Source organism: Trachemys scripta, chromosome 6 (genome assembly GCF_013100865.1).
Source record: "Trachemys scripta elegans isolate TJP31775 chromosome 6, CAS_Tse_1.0, whole genome shotgun sequence".
Classification (NCBI taxonomy): Eukaryota; Metazoa; Chordata; order Testudines; family Emydidae; genus Trachemys; species Trachemys scripta.
In genome coordinates, this window is record NC_048303.1 from 99,310,989 (window position 1) to 99,331,345 (window position 20,357).

Consider the following 20,357-nt stretch of genomic DNA (forward strand, 5'->3'; position numbering starts at 1 on the left):
AAGGATCAGTTTTCTAACTTTTAAAATAAATGGCTGATTTCATGTCAAATGCAGGAGTTCTCCAGCTTTGTCAGACTGTAGACTATTCCAGTCCTTGTTTGCATGAAAAAAGTTGTTATTAAGGAGATAAGACTGCCAAGATTTTTTTAAAAATGGTTGCCTGAAGTTAGATCTCTAAGCCCTCATTTAGGCACCTAAATAAGTGGTCCAATTTTCAAAAGTGCTGAGCCATCTAGCAGCTCCCACTGGCTTTGATAGAAGTTGGTTGCTTAGCACATCAGGTGCCTAAATATGGATTTAAACACTTGGCTGAAGAAAATAAGACATTTTTTATTGCAATGGGTATAGCTGCTTGGTTGTTGTCTTCCCACCTCTCTGTGCACTTTCCATTTTCCATCTATGCTGTTTGTTTTCTCTTCCTGATTATTATTATTATTATTATTTATTTATATAGTGCACAAAATATGGTAGGAACTTTGAAAAGGTCCTCCCCAAAGAATTTATAAATGAAGGGCCTGATTCAAGTTTAAAATCACTCATCAAATGTAACTAATCACAATTTTATCTAAATATTCAAATATTACAGGGGAAATTGAGTCACTTCACAAAGCTTCAAAAAAAGTTTTAATTGAGCTCAATTTGATAATCCTATAATATACTTTTTCTATATTTTTCATCCTAGCTTGGATAATTGCCAAGATATTGGTGTGTCTAATGAAGTCTCCCTTATGATCAGGCTTCCCAATTTCATGTGACTCATTCAGTAACCCCACACAATTTCATGTCTGTGAACTTCTGTGAACAGGATGGCTTCCATGGGACTGAAATGTGATAGCACAGACTACTGGACTGTGGCATCCGTGAGTGGAACAGAAGGAGAAGACAGCTAAGTACAGTTATGTGAGAACTCCTATTTCTAAAAAAAATAATAATTGATCTTAGGGCCAGATCATTAAAGGTATGTCGGTGCCTCACTCCCATTAATTTAAAAAGGAACTAGGCATTTTTTAAATACCCTTTAAAAATCTGCCTCTTAATCACATCGGCATGTCAAATTCAGCCTATTTTAGTAGCAAACAAAACAAGCTACCAGTAGCTATCCAGTGGCCTATATGAAAAAAGGAAATGTTATAGTCTTGATCCAGCATCCACAACTCCAAATCACCTTGCAATTGACATTGAGCAGGCAGTCTGAACAGAGAGGCCAAGAACTAATGGGTTTTCCTTTCACCTTGTTTTTCTGCAGTTAGAGCTGAGGCATGTTGATGGGATGGGATGGCTCATGTTGCCATTATTTGTGCTGGACCTGTTCTGTGGATGGTGATCTTCAGTCAAGCTGGCTGGGAATTTTTTGACAGGCCATTCCCCCACCCCCCAAAAAAGCCAATTTGTCAAAGTGGAAACTATTGCAAAACAGTGGGTTTCAAGAAATCTCCAGACCACCACCCCCATTGGAATATTTGTTAATTGTTAAAACGTCCTATTTTGACATTTTCAAACTGAAAAGTTTCCGTTTTTTCAGTCAAAATGACACTTTATTTTGAAATTTTAGTAAATGTAGACTAAAAAATGGTGAAAGGGGGAAAGGTCAAAAACAAATGGAAGATTTCAAAATTATTAAAATTAAATCTTTTTGACTGACCCAAACCGAAATGTTCTTCATATTTTTGGGTCGTGAAAAATTTTGTGATTCTGTCTTTTCCTCCCAGTTCAGGATGGGAAAGGAAAATTTTTGCAGGTTGGGGAAAGACACCAGTCTCTATGGCCATATGCAGAATAGTTTTAGCTGTGTTGATCCTAGGATATTAGCAAGAGAAGGTAAGTGAGGGGATATCTTTTATTGGACCAACTTCTCCTGGTGAGAGGGACAAGCTTTCAAACCACACGAGCTCTTCTTCAGGTCTGGGAAAGTCTCCATGGCCCTGTCTTTCACCATCCCTAACTTCATTGTATGAAGGGGAAGGCAGGAGAGGGAAAGAAAATAGGACAGGCTGATAGGCAGGGAAATCTCATTGCATAGTGCAGAGATGTATATCGCACACTGAGCTGCCAGGCTTCGGTGGGTCCCTGTGACTTTGTGTCATAACCTTCAGCTGGCACATACAGCTAGGCACATGTTCACCTGCTTGCAGCTACAGACTGATGTGGGAGGGGAGCCTCCCGCTCCTTGACTTACTGTGTCCTCTGTGCCAGAGCGAGGGAGGCAGAGCGGATAGGCAGAGGGGAGGGAGGGAGTGGCCGAGGCCGAGGAGAGCGGAGCAGGGTGGAGAAAGGGCCGGCAGTGGATGCTGGGCAGCTGGCACAGGTCAGTCTCACCCGGAGCTCAGCCTCTCACTTGGCCGGGTAAGAGGCGGCGGCCGGCTGACAGCAGCATCCTGCACCAACTACTCCCTTGTTTGCCCATCACTTCCAGCAGGGGAGGGGACCGGTCCCGGCTTGTAACACCGGCGGCGCCGTGCGGGCTTCACTCATGCAAACCACCTTCTGCCCCAGCCCGGCGAGGGAGAGCGCCGCACCCCGGTAAGTGCTGGGCCCGCGCTGGGGCTGGGGCGGCGGCAGTTGGGGGGACGAAGAGGCACGGGGGGGGCGAGCGGGAAGGGTTCCGGGCTAATCCCCTCACCCTCCCGTTGGCCCTTGGCAGAGGTAGGGAATGGGGGGGACCGAAAGGGGGTAGAACTGCTCCCCACACTGATCGTTTGGTATCCAATCCCCCCATTCCTTTGAAATGGTTTATTTGTGGGGCCCCACTCCCTATCCCCCCCCAATTTGGTTACCCTTCTAAATTAAGCAAACCCACCCAAATGGAGGGAGCACCTCCTCCCCAGAGCAGGCAAACCCATCCCAAATGCTTTTCTTGCCCTCAGTGGGGCTGCCCCCGCCCTCCTCCGTGGGACAAGATATTTCCCAACACACAGCCCCCATCATGGGGAGCTCTGTGATGTCACATGAGATGTAAGGAGATGGTGCAGGTGCACAGCAGTGAAGCTGAAGCTTGAGGTGGGGGAGAAATCAGGAAATCGTACCCCCTCCCCAAGTACCTCGCCCTTTATATGAAGTGTTGTTCTGAGATTGGGTGTTCTGGGGTGAAGGTGGGGGGTTGGAGAAAGGAAAAGTTTTGCAAAGTTGGAACTGAGTTAGTGGTATCTATGTGTGTGTCTGAGACATCTTTGCAATGACCCAGAGGAAGGGTATATATTAAAAAAGAAAGTCAGTGCAAAGGGGGTTTACCCTCCATATTCCTAGATATGTGTTATCCTATAGGCTCAAATCTCTTCAATGTGTGTGTCTGTCCATCGATCTAATCAGTACTTTGTAGAATTATCGAAACTGGGAAGGTACAGGGTGTATTTTGTCACTCAGTTCACACATCTAGAATTATATTTCTGATTTCCCTTTATAAATATCTCAAGGGAGAGCTATTTTGATCATTGGTTGTGTAAATTGCAAGCACAGCCACTGACAATGTTTCTTTATCTTGACTGTTTAATATTATTTGTGGCAGACTGGTGGGGAGTCAATCTAAAATGGAAAATAAAATATCTCCCCTATGGGCTGTAGACAAAATTTTATATCCCTGGCATCATCTGGAAATGGGAACAATTTTTTAATAAAATCAGGAAAAAATTGATCTGACTGTGCAACTGTTATGTGCACAAATATGGATAATATGTGAAATTATATATTTAACAAGACAGTAATCACTGGTTTTTAAAAGTATTTTAAATTTATTTTTAACATTTCATATAATCTGTAATAATCAGACATGTTATACCTTAATGTCCTGAATAAGTGGCATGATATAAAGTCTTTCTATGTGCATATTCGGTATACAGTCGTAATATTAATTATTTTTATTGCTTACAGCATAAAATATCTAGTGATTGTATACATCATTTTCTGTATTAAAATATACCTTTGAAAAAAGTTTACATTCATTAATTTAAACAGCCATTATTCACAGTACTTGCTCTGTGTTAAAGCACGCTAATGGCCCAATACTCCAAACTCTTTCTTATGTTCTTACTCGCACACATAGTCCCATACACTTCAATGGCAATATTTGTGTTAGTCAAGACTATTTGCTTAAGGGTTTGCAGGATTGGGCACTTAAGTTTTTAGAAGATATATGTCACGTGTGCTTTTATTTTTCAAAAAACAAAGAAAAAATATTGATAAATGATATTTTTATCTTCGGTAGTTCAAACACTTTATGGTGTTTTAAGGGCCTGATCCAAAGCAGGCTGAAGTCAACGGGAGCCTTTGTCTTGAATTCAGGGAACTTTAAGTCCATGACTTAATGGGACATAAAGAAGACATAGATGTATTTAATCTTTATTTCAATCCTATTGTCACTAGAGTTATTCCTACCTAAAATTCAATGATTGTTGCAGGATTGTTAAATTTAAATTAAACGTTTAAATTAAAACTGCTTGAGCTGCAAATAGGTCTGAATAGGACCATATTTGTCCCTAGGTTAATATTTTATGTATATATATATAATATATTCTCACAACATTTGGGAATTAGGCATTGTGTAATCACAGTGACAAATAATGAAGAAAAAGAATACTTTTAGTAGTATTCACTAACACAATAGTTTATTTGTTTTTACATATACTTTGGGGACAGCTTTTAGTCTCCACTGGAACTATTTGTCATCTGCTATGAGTGACTTAGTTCTGAATGGCATGAAATGGTCGGATTACTGATGGATTTTTATCCACGGGATTTTCCTCCTGTGCAGAATTTATTTTTGTATTAAAACAAACATTTTGTTGCTGTTTCTGCTGGAAAGCTTAGTTTTGATTGGATGTAATATGACACTACATTACAATTTGTGTTTGCAGCGTTGTAGCTGTGTTGGTCCCAGCCTATAAGAGAGACAAAGTGGGTGAGGTAATATCTTATATTGGACCAACTTCTGTTGATGGAAGAAACAAGCTTTCAAGCTTCACACAATTTTTTTCAGTTCTGGAAAAGGTAACCAAAGTGTCACAGCTAAATGTGTGGGATAGATTGATAAGTGTAAGGCAGGGGTTGGCAACGTTCGGCACGCAGCTTGCCAGGGTAAGCACCCTAGCGGGCCGGGCCAGTTTATTTACCTGCTGACATGGCAGATTCGGCCGATCGTGGCCCCCACTGGCCGCAGTTCGCCGTCCCGGGCCAATGGGGGCGGCGGGAAGCCGCGGCCAGCACATCCCTCGGCCCGCGCCGCTTCCTGCCGCCCCCATTGACCCGGCACAGCGAACCGCGGTGAGTGGGGGCCGCGATCGGCCGAACCTGCAGCACCAGCAGGTAAATAAACTGGCCCGGCTTGCTAGGGTGCTTACCCTGGCGAGCCACGCGCCAAACGTTGCCGACCCCCGGTGTAAGGTGTTAACACATGTTGCAGGAGACTACTTAAAAGGAAGTGGGCAATTAAAACTGCTACAGTCACAGGAAACTGTTTAATATTCTGTATTAAACTCTTTGTTTAATCATGTACAGTAAAACATCTTTTAAAAAGTCAGGTTTCTAATCACGTTATAATATTAATAAAAATTGTTTTTCCTTTTAAGCATGAATGACGAATATACTTCATCTGAAGCATAAAAGTACTCGATTCTGGAAAAACACGTGAAAGCACCTTTAGCATTAAAATCAGGAAGAAGTATGAAAGAACAGTCTGTCTGATACTGAATTTCTGGGCCACAACATCTTGCAGAGAACAAAAAATGGCTCTCTCTAAAAACATTGCTGCTACTATCCTTGAAGAATGGTGTTTGGAGGAACCACTGTTTAGGTGTAGGAGACATCAGAATGTCAGGAAAAAACTAAGACTGATACGAATAATAGGTCTTTTCATGAGCATAATGGCCATTAGCACTTTCTCTCTTTCAATTAGTGCCTTTTTCAAGATGGAGCCACATAGCACAGAGATGACCAGTAGTCTAGGTAGCCAAAAGTCAATGCATGGGCATCAAAGAACTCTGTTGGACGTCAAGGAACAGAATCAAAATGGCACTCCAGATTCACCTATTTCTATGAAATATGAAACTGAACACAATAATGCAACAGAAGAACACTCCAAGGGAGAGTACCCAAAAGACCTTTTTTCTCTTGCGGAAAGAAGAAGGGGGGCAGTAATCCTCCATATCATGGGAATGATTTATATGTTCATAGCCTTAGCCATAGTCTGTGATGAGTTCTTTGTTCCTTCATTGACTGTCATCACTGAGAAGCTAGCCATATCTGATGACGTGGCTGGGGCAACATTCATGGCTGCTGGTGGTTCAGCTCCAGAACTCTTCACATCTTTGATAGGAGTCTTTATATCTCACAGTAATGTTGGTATTGGAACAATAGTAGGATCTGCAGTATTCAATATCCTGTTTGTTATTGGAATGTGTGCTTTATTTTCTAGAGAGATCTTGAACCTTACCTGGTGGCCGCTCTTTAGGGATGTGTCCTTTTATATCATGGACTTGATCTTGCTAATAATCTTTTTTTTGGATAATTTAATCATGTGGTGGGAGAGCTTAACACTACTGATAGCTTATTTTTGTTATGTGACTTTCATGAAATTCAACGTTCAAGTAGAAGAATGTGTGAAAAAAATTTTAAACAGGAACAAAGTTGAGAAGGTAACAACGGCAGATTCTGAACAAAAGGTTGGTTATTTTTTAATATGTATATAAATCTGAAATGCTTCTGTCTTAAGGGCCCTTGATGTAGTAAATATATGTGACATGGAGGTTTCTAGGTTTTCCCAAATATTTCTGTGATTTCCATTATAGTCCACTATACCAATCTACTGGCAAATAAGGCATGCAATAGCTTTTTGAAGCTTATTTACTCCCAGTAGCTTTTTACTCCATATTAGTCCAAGCCAACATTTACCATATCATGTTTGAGATATGGTAAACAGTTTTCCCCCTATACTCTTAAATTAGACAGTAGCTTTAGTATATCTTGGCAAATGCTGCCTTTTTTATGACTACCACAGCACTTTCTTCACCAGGAACAAGTAAACAAATTTGGAACAATATACAAAAGTACATCTTTTGTAAATTTATCTGTAGAACAGATTGGATCCTGTTATTTTTCCAGTTATTTGGATTTACACGATTTCATCACTTTTTAATAATTTTTATATGAATTAACTTTTCATTTTTCTTTGCAACATCTCAGTGATTATAATGGTATAGGGCTGGGCCTTTAATTTAAACAAATATCTTTATTGCACATTATCTATCAGCTGAACATACTACAGTTATAAGCCTCATACTTGGGCCTTGTGATGAAAGCTGGAGATGTTTGCAATGGTATTCAATGGATCTGGTTATCATCGACTTGGTGAAGATAACTATAAAGAGAGAGTCTTTAAGAAGTAGGTATTTAAGCTAATTAGAAAGCTGAATTCATAAATACTGCATGTAGGCAGTGTGGAATTTTGTCTCAGGGCTTTAGAATACTTGTGCAAACTTTGCGTGTTGTCATCTAGGTGGGGTTTAATTGAGAGCCTAGTTGTATATGAACATGAGATGTTGGCATGGGGGGATTATTTACACAGAGATGATACAGTCACATTTTTTCATTAGTTAAAATTATGTTGTTCAGTAAAGTATGATAGAATTAGCTACCATTTTGTGTGTTTCTGCAGCAGCCACAAAATGGTGGAACAGAATAAAAATGATGCTCTTGATCTCTCTGTATCTCTGTATACGTGTGTGTGTATTGTATACACACAGATAGATATACGTATGGGCTCCAATCCTGCTGCTGACAGCATACCGTCAGACTGGTGCACCTGTGCAGAATGCCAACTAAGTTAATGGGGCTTCACATGGTACTGCAGTCCACCTAGTTGTGGGACTGGAGACAGAAAATGATCAGAAAAATTTCCATCAAAATAACATTCAATGAAAATGGGAGGGAAAGTGAAATGTTTTTCATTTTCTGACCAGTTTTAGCATATATATATAATAACGTTTATATATAAAGAGACTCCTTTTGGCCTTTGTATTCCAACCATTTTCCCCAAACAGAGCTGTCAACTTTCTCTCTCTACATCTCTGTTTGAAAATTAAAAACCGAAGGAAAATAGCAAACAGCTATTTGCCTTAAATAATAAAGGGTCTTTCAAAAGTTGCATAAATATGTCTGCTTCTTAAGAATGAATTCTCTGGTAAGGAATTATAAAGGCAATCATATTTTATACTAAACGTGTTTCTGTAGGAAGTGGCTGCAGTATATAGAGTACTCATAATTAATCAGTCCATGATTACCTTATCTATTAATCTTCTTATAGAAGACATATGATGTTATAACCTGTCATACAACATCTATATACTATTTGAAGTTTTTCTCTCATCCAAATAAAAATGGAATCTGTCAATTGGATTATCCAGGTCAGTCTATTTCAGTCTATAAAGTAACAGTATATTGTACATATATCATAAGGATTTATTCTTTACTGAACAGAAGAATAAAATATTTGAAAGACAAATAAAATGTTCTGAATGCACACTAAAGTACTCTTGATAGACTTGACTAATTAGACAAAAACCATTTTGCAAAGTTCACTCATTTACTATATTTGAATAGTTAATTCATTTTCTTAAAGCTGACTCCATACCCATTTCAGCTCGTGCATTCCATCAGTGGTTCACTCATGTGCATGTATAGCTAAAGTAAAATGGGTATTAAACAATCATAAAATTGTCAACTTTTTTCTAGAGAAGTTAGCTTTGTACCAGATTTGTGAAAAGACTGGGAAAGTGGATTCTGAGAGAATAGATACATATTTGTATGCCAGGTTGTAAAAGACTTTGGAAATTTCTATTAAAACTTTGAAATAATAATCTATTAATTATCAATTCCTTTAGTATTCATATGAAAAAAATTATCAGGATTAACTCATTTGGTAATAAGAGGGCTGTCATATAGTAAGTGCTTCAATAAGAATCCTGTTGTAATTCTTCATTCATTTATTTACCATTAATCTAAAGTGTTAGATAATTGTTTTGCATTGCTTTTTAAATGAAAAAAAAAAAGGGAAAATGCAGCAGTCTCTCCTATAGAAATGTTAAAGGGTTCACTTTGTACAATAATTTCCTAAAGCAAAGAATAAAAATACTTATTGAGTGGTTAATCTCAGTGGCACATGGATGCTTACTCCCCAACCAGTGGAGATTAGAAGAGCTGCAGAGGTGGTATTCTTGATTTTTGAAGGCAGAACTGCCTTACTTCCATACTATCCCTTCCTCCATAGGAAAAGTGCCATGGTAAAAAATTATAAAATTACCATACTAATATTCAAAAGCAACAAATGTAATTGTCCCTAATGCAAAATTGGCTTTTGTTTGATGTTTTTCTGTGGGGCATGGAACAGTGAGACAGCTTTTTGCAATCACTAGATAGTGATTAAGGGTGTTTTCAGGGATTCTTACTGCAAAGGTTGTTTCATGCTTTTGGGTTTTGCAAGACTCACTAGATAATTTTCCTGTTCCTTTTTGTTGTTTCTTCTAAATGTGCAGTACCAGCTCTACCATGGGTAAACTGGAAAGTGGTCAGCCAAGAAAACTGTTGTCTATGGTATTTATCTTTAAGACTTTATTGTAATCTGACAGCAGGTCAACAGAGTTCTGAGAGGTCTAAATAAAGAATCATAAAGCTGGATAGCTGAAGGGTTAAGTGGCTTAGCAACAAATCTCAACCTCAAAGAGTAAAAAATCTAGATGGTCATGATAGATGAAAAATATTTGAAAAGCTTAAACGTCCTGTTGAAGTAGATGGCAATACTTTGATTATCAGTCCCTTTCAGTAAAAGTCTGCAAGAAACTTGCTATGCTCTAAGAGGGAAATTCACCCCATTGCAGGAGCCCTCATAATTAAGGCTAAAGCAGGGCGTAAGTAGTGTATACCACACAGGGTGAATTTCATCCTATAAAGAACAATCTTCTGAGTCAACTGGTGTATTTTTAGTCTTAAATCATTTTGTTTGTCCATCTAGCTACTTGCATAGAGATGGTGTAGATCACCCTTTCGGTGTTTAAATATAAATCAATATGAATATCTCCTATCAAATTAAAAATAGGTCTTAATTACGTATGAAATTGTCTGTCTGCCTGTTAGTCTTTCTCAAGGATATTTCTAATGCTTGTGTCACCATATTGTTTAGGTGCCTCTTGAGTTTCACATAGATCTGAGACGTACAGGTGGCATCAGTAGATTGTGAGCACTGAAGCGCAAACAGCCATTTTTTGTGGTGTAGTCTTCTCTTGTTGTATGAATTATGGGGTTTAAATTTAATGTGGGTTTACTTTAATCCTGTGTTTTCCAGCTGTTGTTCTTTAAATTTAAATATCCCTGCCCCCTTTAAAAAAAAGGACAGGTTAAGAAAATCTGGCAAAAGTTGATGTGGGCAAAGGCATGCTAACAACAATTTAATGAAACAGATGAGAAAGGTACAGATTGCAAGCTCCTTGGGGGTGAAGCCTATATGGTCCTTAGTATTTTCTACAGCACCAAACATACCGACAGTGCTCAGTGAAAAATTGTGATAATCCTCCTCCTCGGTTCCATTCTGCCTTTGGGGAAGCACAACCTGCTGAGCAGCATGGTGAACTCTGCAGGGATGTACAAACAGGAGGGGGAAGGAAGGAGGACAGATAAAAGGGGGAAGAGATCAGAGAAGAGAGACAGAACAAAAAAGTGGACAGACAAATGGGGACGTACAGGGGGATGATTAAAATATGAACATAAGGGCAAACCTAGTCGTGTAGTAGCAGCACATCACAATTCAAAACCAACCTTGGTCTTTGGTTTCCAGGCCAGCAAGGGGCTGGAAGTGCTGTGAATGGATGACACACAGACTGGCATAGAAGCCTTAAGTTTCTGACTAGTGATCCTATACAGCAGTAGCATGGAAGAGCTTTTAGAAAGAACCACATTTATTAACCCATGCCCTTGCTAGTTGGATGGAGAGGATAAAAGGAAAGAGGTAAGGACTGAAATAAAGGATGGGAAGAGTAAAACAAAAACCAGCTTGGGGGTAAAAGTGGAGAGGTACAGATAAACATACAACTGTTCAAAATCTAAGGAGAGGAAAGAGAAAATGAAAAAGGAATAACTTTGAAGGTAGTGAAAACAATGATTATAGCAGTTTTATTGGTTGCCTCCACAGAGAAACAAAAGATTGGAATACCAATGTAAAGGAATGAAGGGAGGGATAGGTCAGTGGTTTGAGCCTGCTAAACCCAGGGTTCTGAGTTCAATCCTTGAGGCGGCCATTTAGGGACCTGGGGTAAAAATCTGTCTCTGAATTAGTCCTGCTTTGAGCAGGGGTTTGGACTAGATGACCTCCTGAAGTCCCTTCCAATTCTATGATCTCTATTAGCAGATCTGCCTTTAGCTGAGGTGCAATAGCTGGGTAGTCTACCCTGCCACTGAAAATGTTGAACCTTTTCTGTAGATAGGCTTCAATCTGTTCTTGGGATGGCACCTTGTTAAGTACAATTACGTTATTACATTACAGTCTTCCCGCACCAATGTTGGCACATAGGACAGAAACTAGTCTCTTCCATTCCTCTGTCATTTGCTGCTGCTTCTATCTGTTCTATATTGTTGAAATCAACTGTTCTGCTCTCCCTACTACGGGTTCTTCTTGAGGTTTTTTATGGGCACCCTTGTTTCCTCACACAAGTTAGCTTCCACTTGACAGCTTCATGTGGGAGTCTGTGTGCTGGCATCTGGAGTATATGCCCCAAATGTGTCAAGCCTTTCCATCTCATTCTACTGGAAATTAGCTGCTGGTTGGAGATTTCTCAGGTTTCTTCATCACTGATGAAATCTTTCAACAAATGCCCAGAATCTTTCCTAGGCACTTGCTTTTGAATGTGTCTAGTTTTCTAGTTGTAGTAGATCTCCAGCTCTTACAGCCATATGTTAGTTCTGAGCTTATGGTTGAATTGAAAATTCTCAGTTTTGTTCTGGTGCTGTATATCTTTCATTTCCATATGTTGCTGGGTTTAGTAAATGCTGTGGACGGGTGCCTTTCTTACCCTTGATTTCACTTCCCTCTTGAGGTCTTCATTGGCCAATCTACTTCCCAATTAGGTGGACAGTTCTATTTTCTTGATATGTTTGCCTTCTATTGAAATGTTAGTAGTCAGTGTCTGGGTTTCAATTATGTTTGTTTTTGTATAATTAATTTTGAGCCCTTCTTGGCCTGCTGTTTTTGCTGGTTTGTCTATCTTTGTAACTTTTTTGAGTTGTTGCTCAATAGTGCAATATTATCAGCAAAGTCTGGTCTTCTGGACATTTTCCATCTCCCCATCCTATACCAGTGTTTCTGTTACTATTGCACTATTGCACTTGTGCACTATTGCACAAGTTAAAAATTACTTAGACAAGTTAGATGTCTTCAAGTCACCAGGGCCTGATGAAATGTATCTTAGAATACTCAAGGAGCTGACTGAGGAGATATCTGAGCCATTAGCGATTATCTTTGAGAAGTCATGGAAGATGGGAGAGATTCCAGAAGACTGGAAAAGGACAAATATAGTGCCCATCTATAAATAAAGACAACCCAGGGAATTACAGACCAGTCAGCTTAACTTCTGTACCCGGAATGATAATGGAGCAAATAATTAAGCAATCAGTTTGCAAACATCTAGAAGATAATAAAGTGATAAGTAACAGCCAGCATGGATTTGTCAAAAACAAATCATGTCATACCAACCTGATAGCTTTCTTTGACAGGGTAACAAGCCTTGTGGATGGGGGGAAGCCGTAGACGTGGTATATCTTGACATTAGTAAAGCTTTTGATACTGTCTCGCATGACCTTCTCATAAATACAGTAGGGAAATGGAACCTAGATGGAGCTACTATAAGGTGGGTGCAAAACTTGTTGGAAAACCATTCCCAGAGAGTAGATATCAGTGGTTCACAGTCATGCTGGAAGGGCATAATGGGCAGGAATCAGTTCTTGGTCCAGTTATGTTCCATATCTTCATCAATGATTTAGATAATGGCATGCAGAATACAGCTATAAAGTTTGCGGATGATACAAAGCTGGGAGGGGTCGCAAGTGCTTTTGGGGATAGGATTAAAATTCAAAATGATCTGGACAAATGGTCTAAAATAAATAGGCTGAAATTCAGTAAGGAAAAATGCTAAGTACTCTATTTAGGAGAGAACAATCAGTTGCACAAATACAAAATGGGAAATGACTGCCTAGGAAGGAGTATTGCGGAAAGGGATCTGGGGGTCATAGTGAACCACAAGCTAAATATGAGTCAACGGTGTAACGCTGTTGCAAAAAAAGCAAACATCATTCTGGGATGTATTAGCAGGAGTGTTATAAGCAAGACACGAGAAGTAATTCTTCTGCTCTACTCCTCTCTGATTAGGCCTCAGCTGGAGTATTGTGTCCAGTTCTGGACACTACATTTCAGGAAGGATGTGGACAAATTGGAGAGAGTCCAGAGAAGAGCAACAAAAATGATTAAAGGTCTAGAAAACATGACCCATGAGGAAAGATTGAAAAAATTGGGTTTATTTAGTCTGGAAAAGAGAAGACTGAGAGGGGACATGATAACAGTTTTCAAGCACATAAAAGGTTTTTACAATGAGGAGGAAGAAAAATTGTTCTTCTTAACCTCTGAGGATAGGACAAGGAGCAATGGACTTAGATTCTACCAGTGGAGGTTTAGGTTGGACATTAGGGAAAACTTCCTAATTGTCCAGGTGGTTAAGCACTGGAATAAATTGCCTAGGGAGGTAGTGGAATCTCTATCATTGGAGATGTTTAAGAGCAGGTTAGACAAACACCTGTCAGGGATGGTCTAGATAATACTTAGTCCTGCCACGAGTGCAGGGGACTAGACTAGATGTCCTCTTGAGGTCCCTTCCAGTTCTATGATTCTATGATTCTTCATTATCTAGTCAGTTGAAATGCCAAACAATAGCAGCAATAAAATGGAGCCCTGTTTTATGCCAGTCTGTTGTCTGGTTATTCACCCTTACAGAGCACATTGCCTTTCTGTACATGGCCTTGATAATGACTTTAGCTGGGATTCTGTAGGACTGAAGAATATTCCACAATGTACATCTTTGTAGACTATCAAATGCTTTTTGAAAATCAATGTAATTGATGATATGGAGAACTTGCCATTCTATATGTTCTTTTATGATGGTTCTTAGTGTGAATATCTGATCTACACAGGATTTCTTGGACTTGAATCCAGCCTGTTCTTCTCTAAGCTTCACATTCACTGTCACTTTCATCCTGTGTAATATCACACTGTATAAAGCTTTCTCTCCATAACAGAGAGTAGTGTAACTTGTCTCCAGTTGTTCCAGTTAGTACAATCACATTTTTGTGGTATTCTGGCAATGATTCAGTGTTTCCACTGATCTGGAGGGGTCTCTTTTTTCCCAAACTTAATTGAACAGCTGTGTCAGGTTCATTTGGGTGATGGTAACAGGTGCTTTTAGCATTTTTGCTGTGATTTGGTCATCTCCTGCTGCTTTGTTATTTGTCAGCTTCTTGACTGGAGCCCACTTGTGACATCTATATTGGACCATTGTTAATGTCAAGTTGATCAGGTTCAGATGTTTTGAAATCTGGTACTGGAGTGGAGCTGCATCTGTTGAGGACTTCTTTGAAATGCTGTGCCCATCTGTTCTACCTCAGTTGCAAGCATTTTTCCATCTTTGCTTTTTATTGGTCCATTTCCTGTTTTGAAATTTCCACACAGGGTTGAGTCACTTGGTAAACAGCGCTATGGTTTCCTATCCTCCTTTGCTTTTTTCAGTATTTCATTGGTCTTAGCATTTGGGAGTTTTTCTTTCAGTTCTTTTCTTTCCTTGATGAGACACTAGGTCTCTTGGCTTATCCAGTTCTTTGTCTATTTTGATATCCAAGCTGCAGCTTGAATCACATTGTTCCTGAGCAGTGCCCATTTTTCTACGGGTACAGTCTGTATCTCGCCATCTTCTGCCTCTGGCAGTGCCTCAAATCTGTTCCTTAGTTCAAACTGGAATTTCTCACTGTACTCTTTGGTTTTCAGTTTTAAGTCCAGTTAAAACAGCATAAGTAAAGCACATCATTTTAGGTAATGGACCATTTTGAGGAAGGCTACGTTTCAGGTTTTTTGTACAAGATTTTGTGACAAGGATACTCATTGTTGCTGAAAGACTCAAATCTCATCACCTGGTAAATTCCAAAACCAGCTCAGTTTGGCAACTAAAAATAGTATGTGGGTGGCACTTAAATGTTGTGAAATGACATCTGTTTCGGAGAGAATAACATTCTTGACAAATAGGCTTAAAGTTATGTACTAGCCAGTTTTAAATAAGCATCTGCATATTAAGAGAAATTATCTTTAAAATATAAATTATTTTTACCAGTGAGACATGGTTTGAAATGATCTTCTTGCTGACTTTCTTGTTTTGAAAAGTCTTAATAGGTTACATTCAGTGTCACAAATGCTACTTTAAGAGGTGCAGTACTCTATACAGATTTAAAAGACTTGGCACATTACAGTAAATTGCAATAATTGCACTATAAATGACATGCAATTAACAAGTGAAATTTTCAGATATCTTTAGGCAATGCCCTACTTTCAGATAATTATAATAGAAAAAAATTACCCTATTCAATATTACCAGGTTGGATCTGATATATAATTGCTTATGGTAAAATCTTAGTCACCATGCACAGCCAAAGTAAATGTGGCACCTACTAAATTCTTGCGTTTAAGTTACTGTTGTGGCCTGCTGAGCTTACTTTACTCATCACTTTTCACTAGTGAATCCACATAGTTCGCAGACCTTCTAGCAATGAACCTACCCTATCCCAGCTTGCTCCCTTTCCTCTAGTGCGACAATGGAGAGAGAGTTTGTGAAGCACTATTTTGTGATTCATAAGGAGTTTGGAATCTCCCTCCCTCAGCCTTTCCACAGCTGGCCAGCCCGCCTCTTTCCCCTTCCACACACACCAGTCCCGCTGCCTTTGGGATCCTGCATGCCTACACAATGAGGAGACTGGATTTTCCTCACAGTGTGCAAATATTGCATCATTAAAATTAGTGGGCCAAATTCTGGCCTGATCAAGACTTAAAGGTGTAAACACAATGACTATCTGCTTGTATTTATCTTAAAAAGAATTGGGGAAACTTCTATGTAAATCACTGCGGTAGCTCAGAGAGCAATATATGGTGCTACTAAAGTTGCACTAAAGACTTTGGAGTAGCGCTAAACCTTAGGATTCTCACTGATGCACATGATACTTACTAGCTGTTTCTAGGAAGCAGTTAGAACCATTAAATAGATATTATTCTCAGTTTTTCATAGCATCTACCATTAATTGATCCTCAGAGGAGCAATGATTATAGTGATTTTCACCTTCAGATTATCTTGTTTTTGTATGTATTCCCCTGGGTTAGCAGGCTGAATGTGGCAGCATAAAAATGTGTGACAAATAAATGCTCTTACATCATGGCCACCCACAGTTTTAGATCATATAACCAGTGTTAATTACAAAGGGGAAAGGAAGACTGAAGATTTAACACCTTTGGTCAGAACAGATCCATCCTCTTATTAAAAGAACCATTAATTAAAAACAAGTCAGATAATATTTCTTAAAGCCATAGTAATGGCATTGTAACTTAACGTGAACACGTGTTGTTAAGAGTTTGATAATTTGAGCCATTGAAAATAGCACACATTCCTCTGACTTCATATTACAAAATGCCTTTGCCCCATATTATATCATCTTTGCACATTCGCAAATAGCTTTTTATAGTTATTGTCAGTTTTGTTATTGTAGCATCCAGAGGCCCCAGTCTGGATCAAGACCCCATTATGCTAGGTTCTGTACAAGGTGGGTGAGGTATTATCTTTTATTGGCCCACCTTCTGTTGATGAGAGAGAAGCTTTTGAGCTTACACAGAGCTCTTCTTCAGGTTATGTATAAACACATGTGAAATCAGTCCCTGCCCTGAAGAGCTTACAATAGAAGAAGACAAATTGCATATGACAGGTTTGGGGAAGGAGATGTGATCCAATGTATACAATTTTCATATAATTCTATACATTTACTTAGTCACAATCAGACTGAAATACCCTTAATTACATCAGCACTAATTGGGGCTGCTAGAAAAGTAGCTTCATTTGATAGGAAAAATATTGTATGACACTGTGAATGAATTTTACATGCACTTGCTGTAGAACCAAACACAATCAACTAATAACTCTTCATTAACCTCTGAAGACATAGGACCTGATGGGACACTAGACAGGGAGGGCTCTGAGTTACTACAGAGAATTCCTTCCCAGGTGTTTGGCTGGTGGTTCTCACCCACATGCTCAGGGTCTAACTGATTGCCATATTTGGGGAAAGGAAGGAATTTTTCCCTGGGTCAGATTGGAAGAATCCCTGGGGGGAATTTAGGGGTTGCTTTCCTTGCAGCATGGGCATGTGTCACTTGCAAGTTTAAACAAGAATAAATGGTGGATTCTCTGTAACTTGAAATCTTTAAATCATGATTTGAGGACTTCAGTAACTCAGCCAGAATTTAGAGACTATTACAGAAGTGGGTGATGAGGTTCTGGGGCCTATAGTGTGTAGGAGGACTGATTAGATGATCAGGATAGTCTCTTCTGACCTTAAAGTCTATGAGTCTTTAATATCTATTACTATGGGGGAAATGACCAGTTATTTTGCTGCCAATTAGAGCTGGGCAGAGAAAGGTAATTCTGTTGTGTGGAAGGATTTTGATATTTCAGAATTTAGTTTTGTTTCAATTAGGAACAAAAACGAAAACTTTCAAAATTCTCTACAAAAGGGAATGGTCCCCATCTCCAGGCAGTCCACATGGCAGGGTTGTCCTGGAACTGTGGGTCCTGGAAGGCCTGGGTTTCCTGGCCCCAAGGCAGTTCACATGTCTGGCTGTCCCAGAGCCACAGACCCTGGAAGCCTGGAGTCATCAACAGCACACCAGGTGGGTTGCTGAAAAGCCAGGCAGGAAAGTGGGCAGATTTCTGCTGGAACCCATGCAAGATTCCATCAGAACTTAATCAGATTGTGAAACATTTTGATTTTGCCAAATCATTGAATTCTAATGAAGCAATGTTTTGTCTAAATGTTTCCAGCCAGCTCTACGGCCAATATAAAACGGTCCCTGTTTGACCCCATTGAAATCATTGGCAAAACACCTATTGATTTAAACTGGAGCAGGACCAGGTCCTATGTCTTCAGAGGTCAATGAGGAGTTATTCTTTTTTATTGTGTTTGGTACAACAGCAGGTGCAAGGTTCAGAGCTCACATTGCTTCCAAATCAGCTTAGAAAAAATCCACTACTGTTCTGGAATCAGCTGTAACTGAAAGTTTACTTTGGCAATTTTTACAGTCCCGCTGTATGCGCAAAAAGAGCCCCTTTTATCAATGAAATTCAGAGAAGAATTATTTCTTCAGTTAAGATATTATGCATTGATCTGTTACCAATCTATTCTTCTTCACCCAGTTACAAATATATTCATTTAAGTGGATAGCCATAAATATCTATGACCTTGACTGGCTTTTTTAAGGTGAGGTGCGGGAACAGGCTTAAAGACATATGCTTGATGGTATTAACAGCTCTAAAAAGCACTAACACTTAAAGAAAAAATAGAACAGTGTAGAATTGTTTTATGTTGTAGGAGAAATAAACGCATCAGGAAATATTACTGCAAGCTTCACTGGCAATTTAATCATAAATTATGCTCAGGAATTAATCCTGCTTTATCACCTCTTAACTGCTTACTGCTGTGAGACTAGCCTAAAGTAAATGGTATTACCAGTGACATTTATTGCATAACCACCTAGTGTCAACATTTCACCCTTTTACACTGCTGTAGAACAGCTCTAGCTAATGTAGAACACCCTTTAAGGAGGCGGAGGGTTTGCTGACAGACCCAGTATTTAGGCTTCAAGGCCTATCTACTTACACAGGCTTTTGCTTGAAGAACTGTGTGGGAGGAATCTGAGATTCTCTGTGTGGGCAGGGATTGGGGGTGTGAGTCTGAACTTTCTTTGGGGTTGATATTTAATATTATGATAATTTTGTTGTTCAATCAATGTACTGTCTAGGTGCTTAAAGATCAAATAAATCAAAATCCTTTTGATTTCCTATTAGATTCCGTTCTGTCACTGTGATTAGTTAGTTAACACTTATGACAGATTTACATTTTTAATGAAAAACATTACATTTTTTTAAACGTATCTTGGAATTCTGGAATTGCAATAATACTGCAAAAGTTGGGTGTGGGGTAGTTGGAAATAATTCATATTATCCAGGTATCCATTACAAGATAAACCTCTCAAATAATTTGAAAACATCATGTTGTGCAATAGCTGATATATCTGCATGATGTTATTAATATTACCCTAGTCCTCCCATCCCCCTTAATGTTTATTATACCCACTTGTAGTGTCTTGTTTCAATTTATCATGTATGCTCTTTGAGGTAAGGGGACATGTTCATATATGCCTGGAAAAGTGAGACCTTGATCTTGGCTGTGTTGGGTGCTACAGCAATACAAATAGTAATCAGTCATGAAAAAAATAATCTGAAAAGTCTGGATTAATTAAACAAATGATTCTCTTCCCTATATGTTGGATACCAGAACAAATGGTCTCCGCTGGAGTTAAATCCACCAACTCAAGATGCAGATCCAAAGCAAGTTTGTTTTGGGAATTATGGAATAATGAAGCCAGCCTGGCTGGAATTTATAGATACACTGCCTGTAACTACTCCCATTAAAGTCAATGGCAAAATTCCTGTGGAAAAATAATGGGAGAATGATCAAGACCTAGGGCTGCCAGCAGTGGTGGATTTAGCGTTAGTGGGGCCCTGGGCACAGCTTCATTTCTGGGGGTCCCCCCTTGGGACCCAGCCAAGAAAAAGAACATTCTCTCTTATCCCCACCCCCTGTTTTTCATTTTTTCCCCTTCCTCCTCCTCCTATATTATAAATAATGGGAAGTAAATGAAAAAAAATGAGGTACCTTGATTGGGGCAGGGGGTAGGGATTCAGAAGTGGGTGTAGGGTGCAGGCTCTGAGCTGGAGCAGGGGGTTGGGGTGCGGAAGGAGGGTAGGGGGTGGTACTTACCTTGGGCAGCATGGCTCCCAAAGCGAATGGCACACACACCCCTCCAGCAATGGCTCCTGGGCAAGGGGGCGGCCAAGGGGTCTCTGCATGCCAATGCCCATAGATGCCACCCCTGCAGCTCCCATTGGCTGCAGTTTCTGGCCAATGGGAAGTCAGTACTTAGGGCACGGGCAAGGTGTGGAGACACACACACACCAAGGGACCGCAGGGACATG

General features: G+C 39.6%; 1 protein-coding gene across 2 annotated transcripts in view; it reads left to right on the forward strand.

Annotated features, from left to right (window-relative positions):
• Positions 1 to 2,282: 2,282 nt before the first annotated feature.
• SLC24A2 (solute carrier family 24 member 2) overlaps positions 2,283 to 20,357 on the forward strand; it is a 179,016-nt gene continuing 160,941 nt past the window's right edge. For both annotated transcript variants that reach the window (XM_034774524.1, XM_034774525.1), the window contains exons 1-2: positions 2,283 to 2,520; positions 5,559 to 6,650. In XM_034774524.1, the coding sequence (XP_034630415.1) occupies positions 5,715 to 6,650 (936 nt within the window). In that variant the 5' untranslated portion in view covers positions 2,283 to 2,520; positions 5,559 to 5,714. The remainder of the gene's footprint in view (positions 2,521 to 5,558; positions 6,651 to 20,357) is intronic.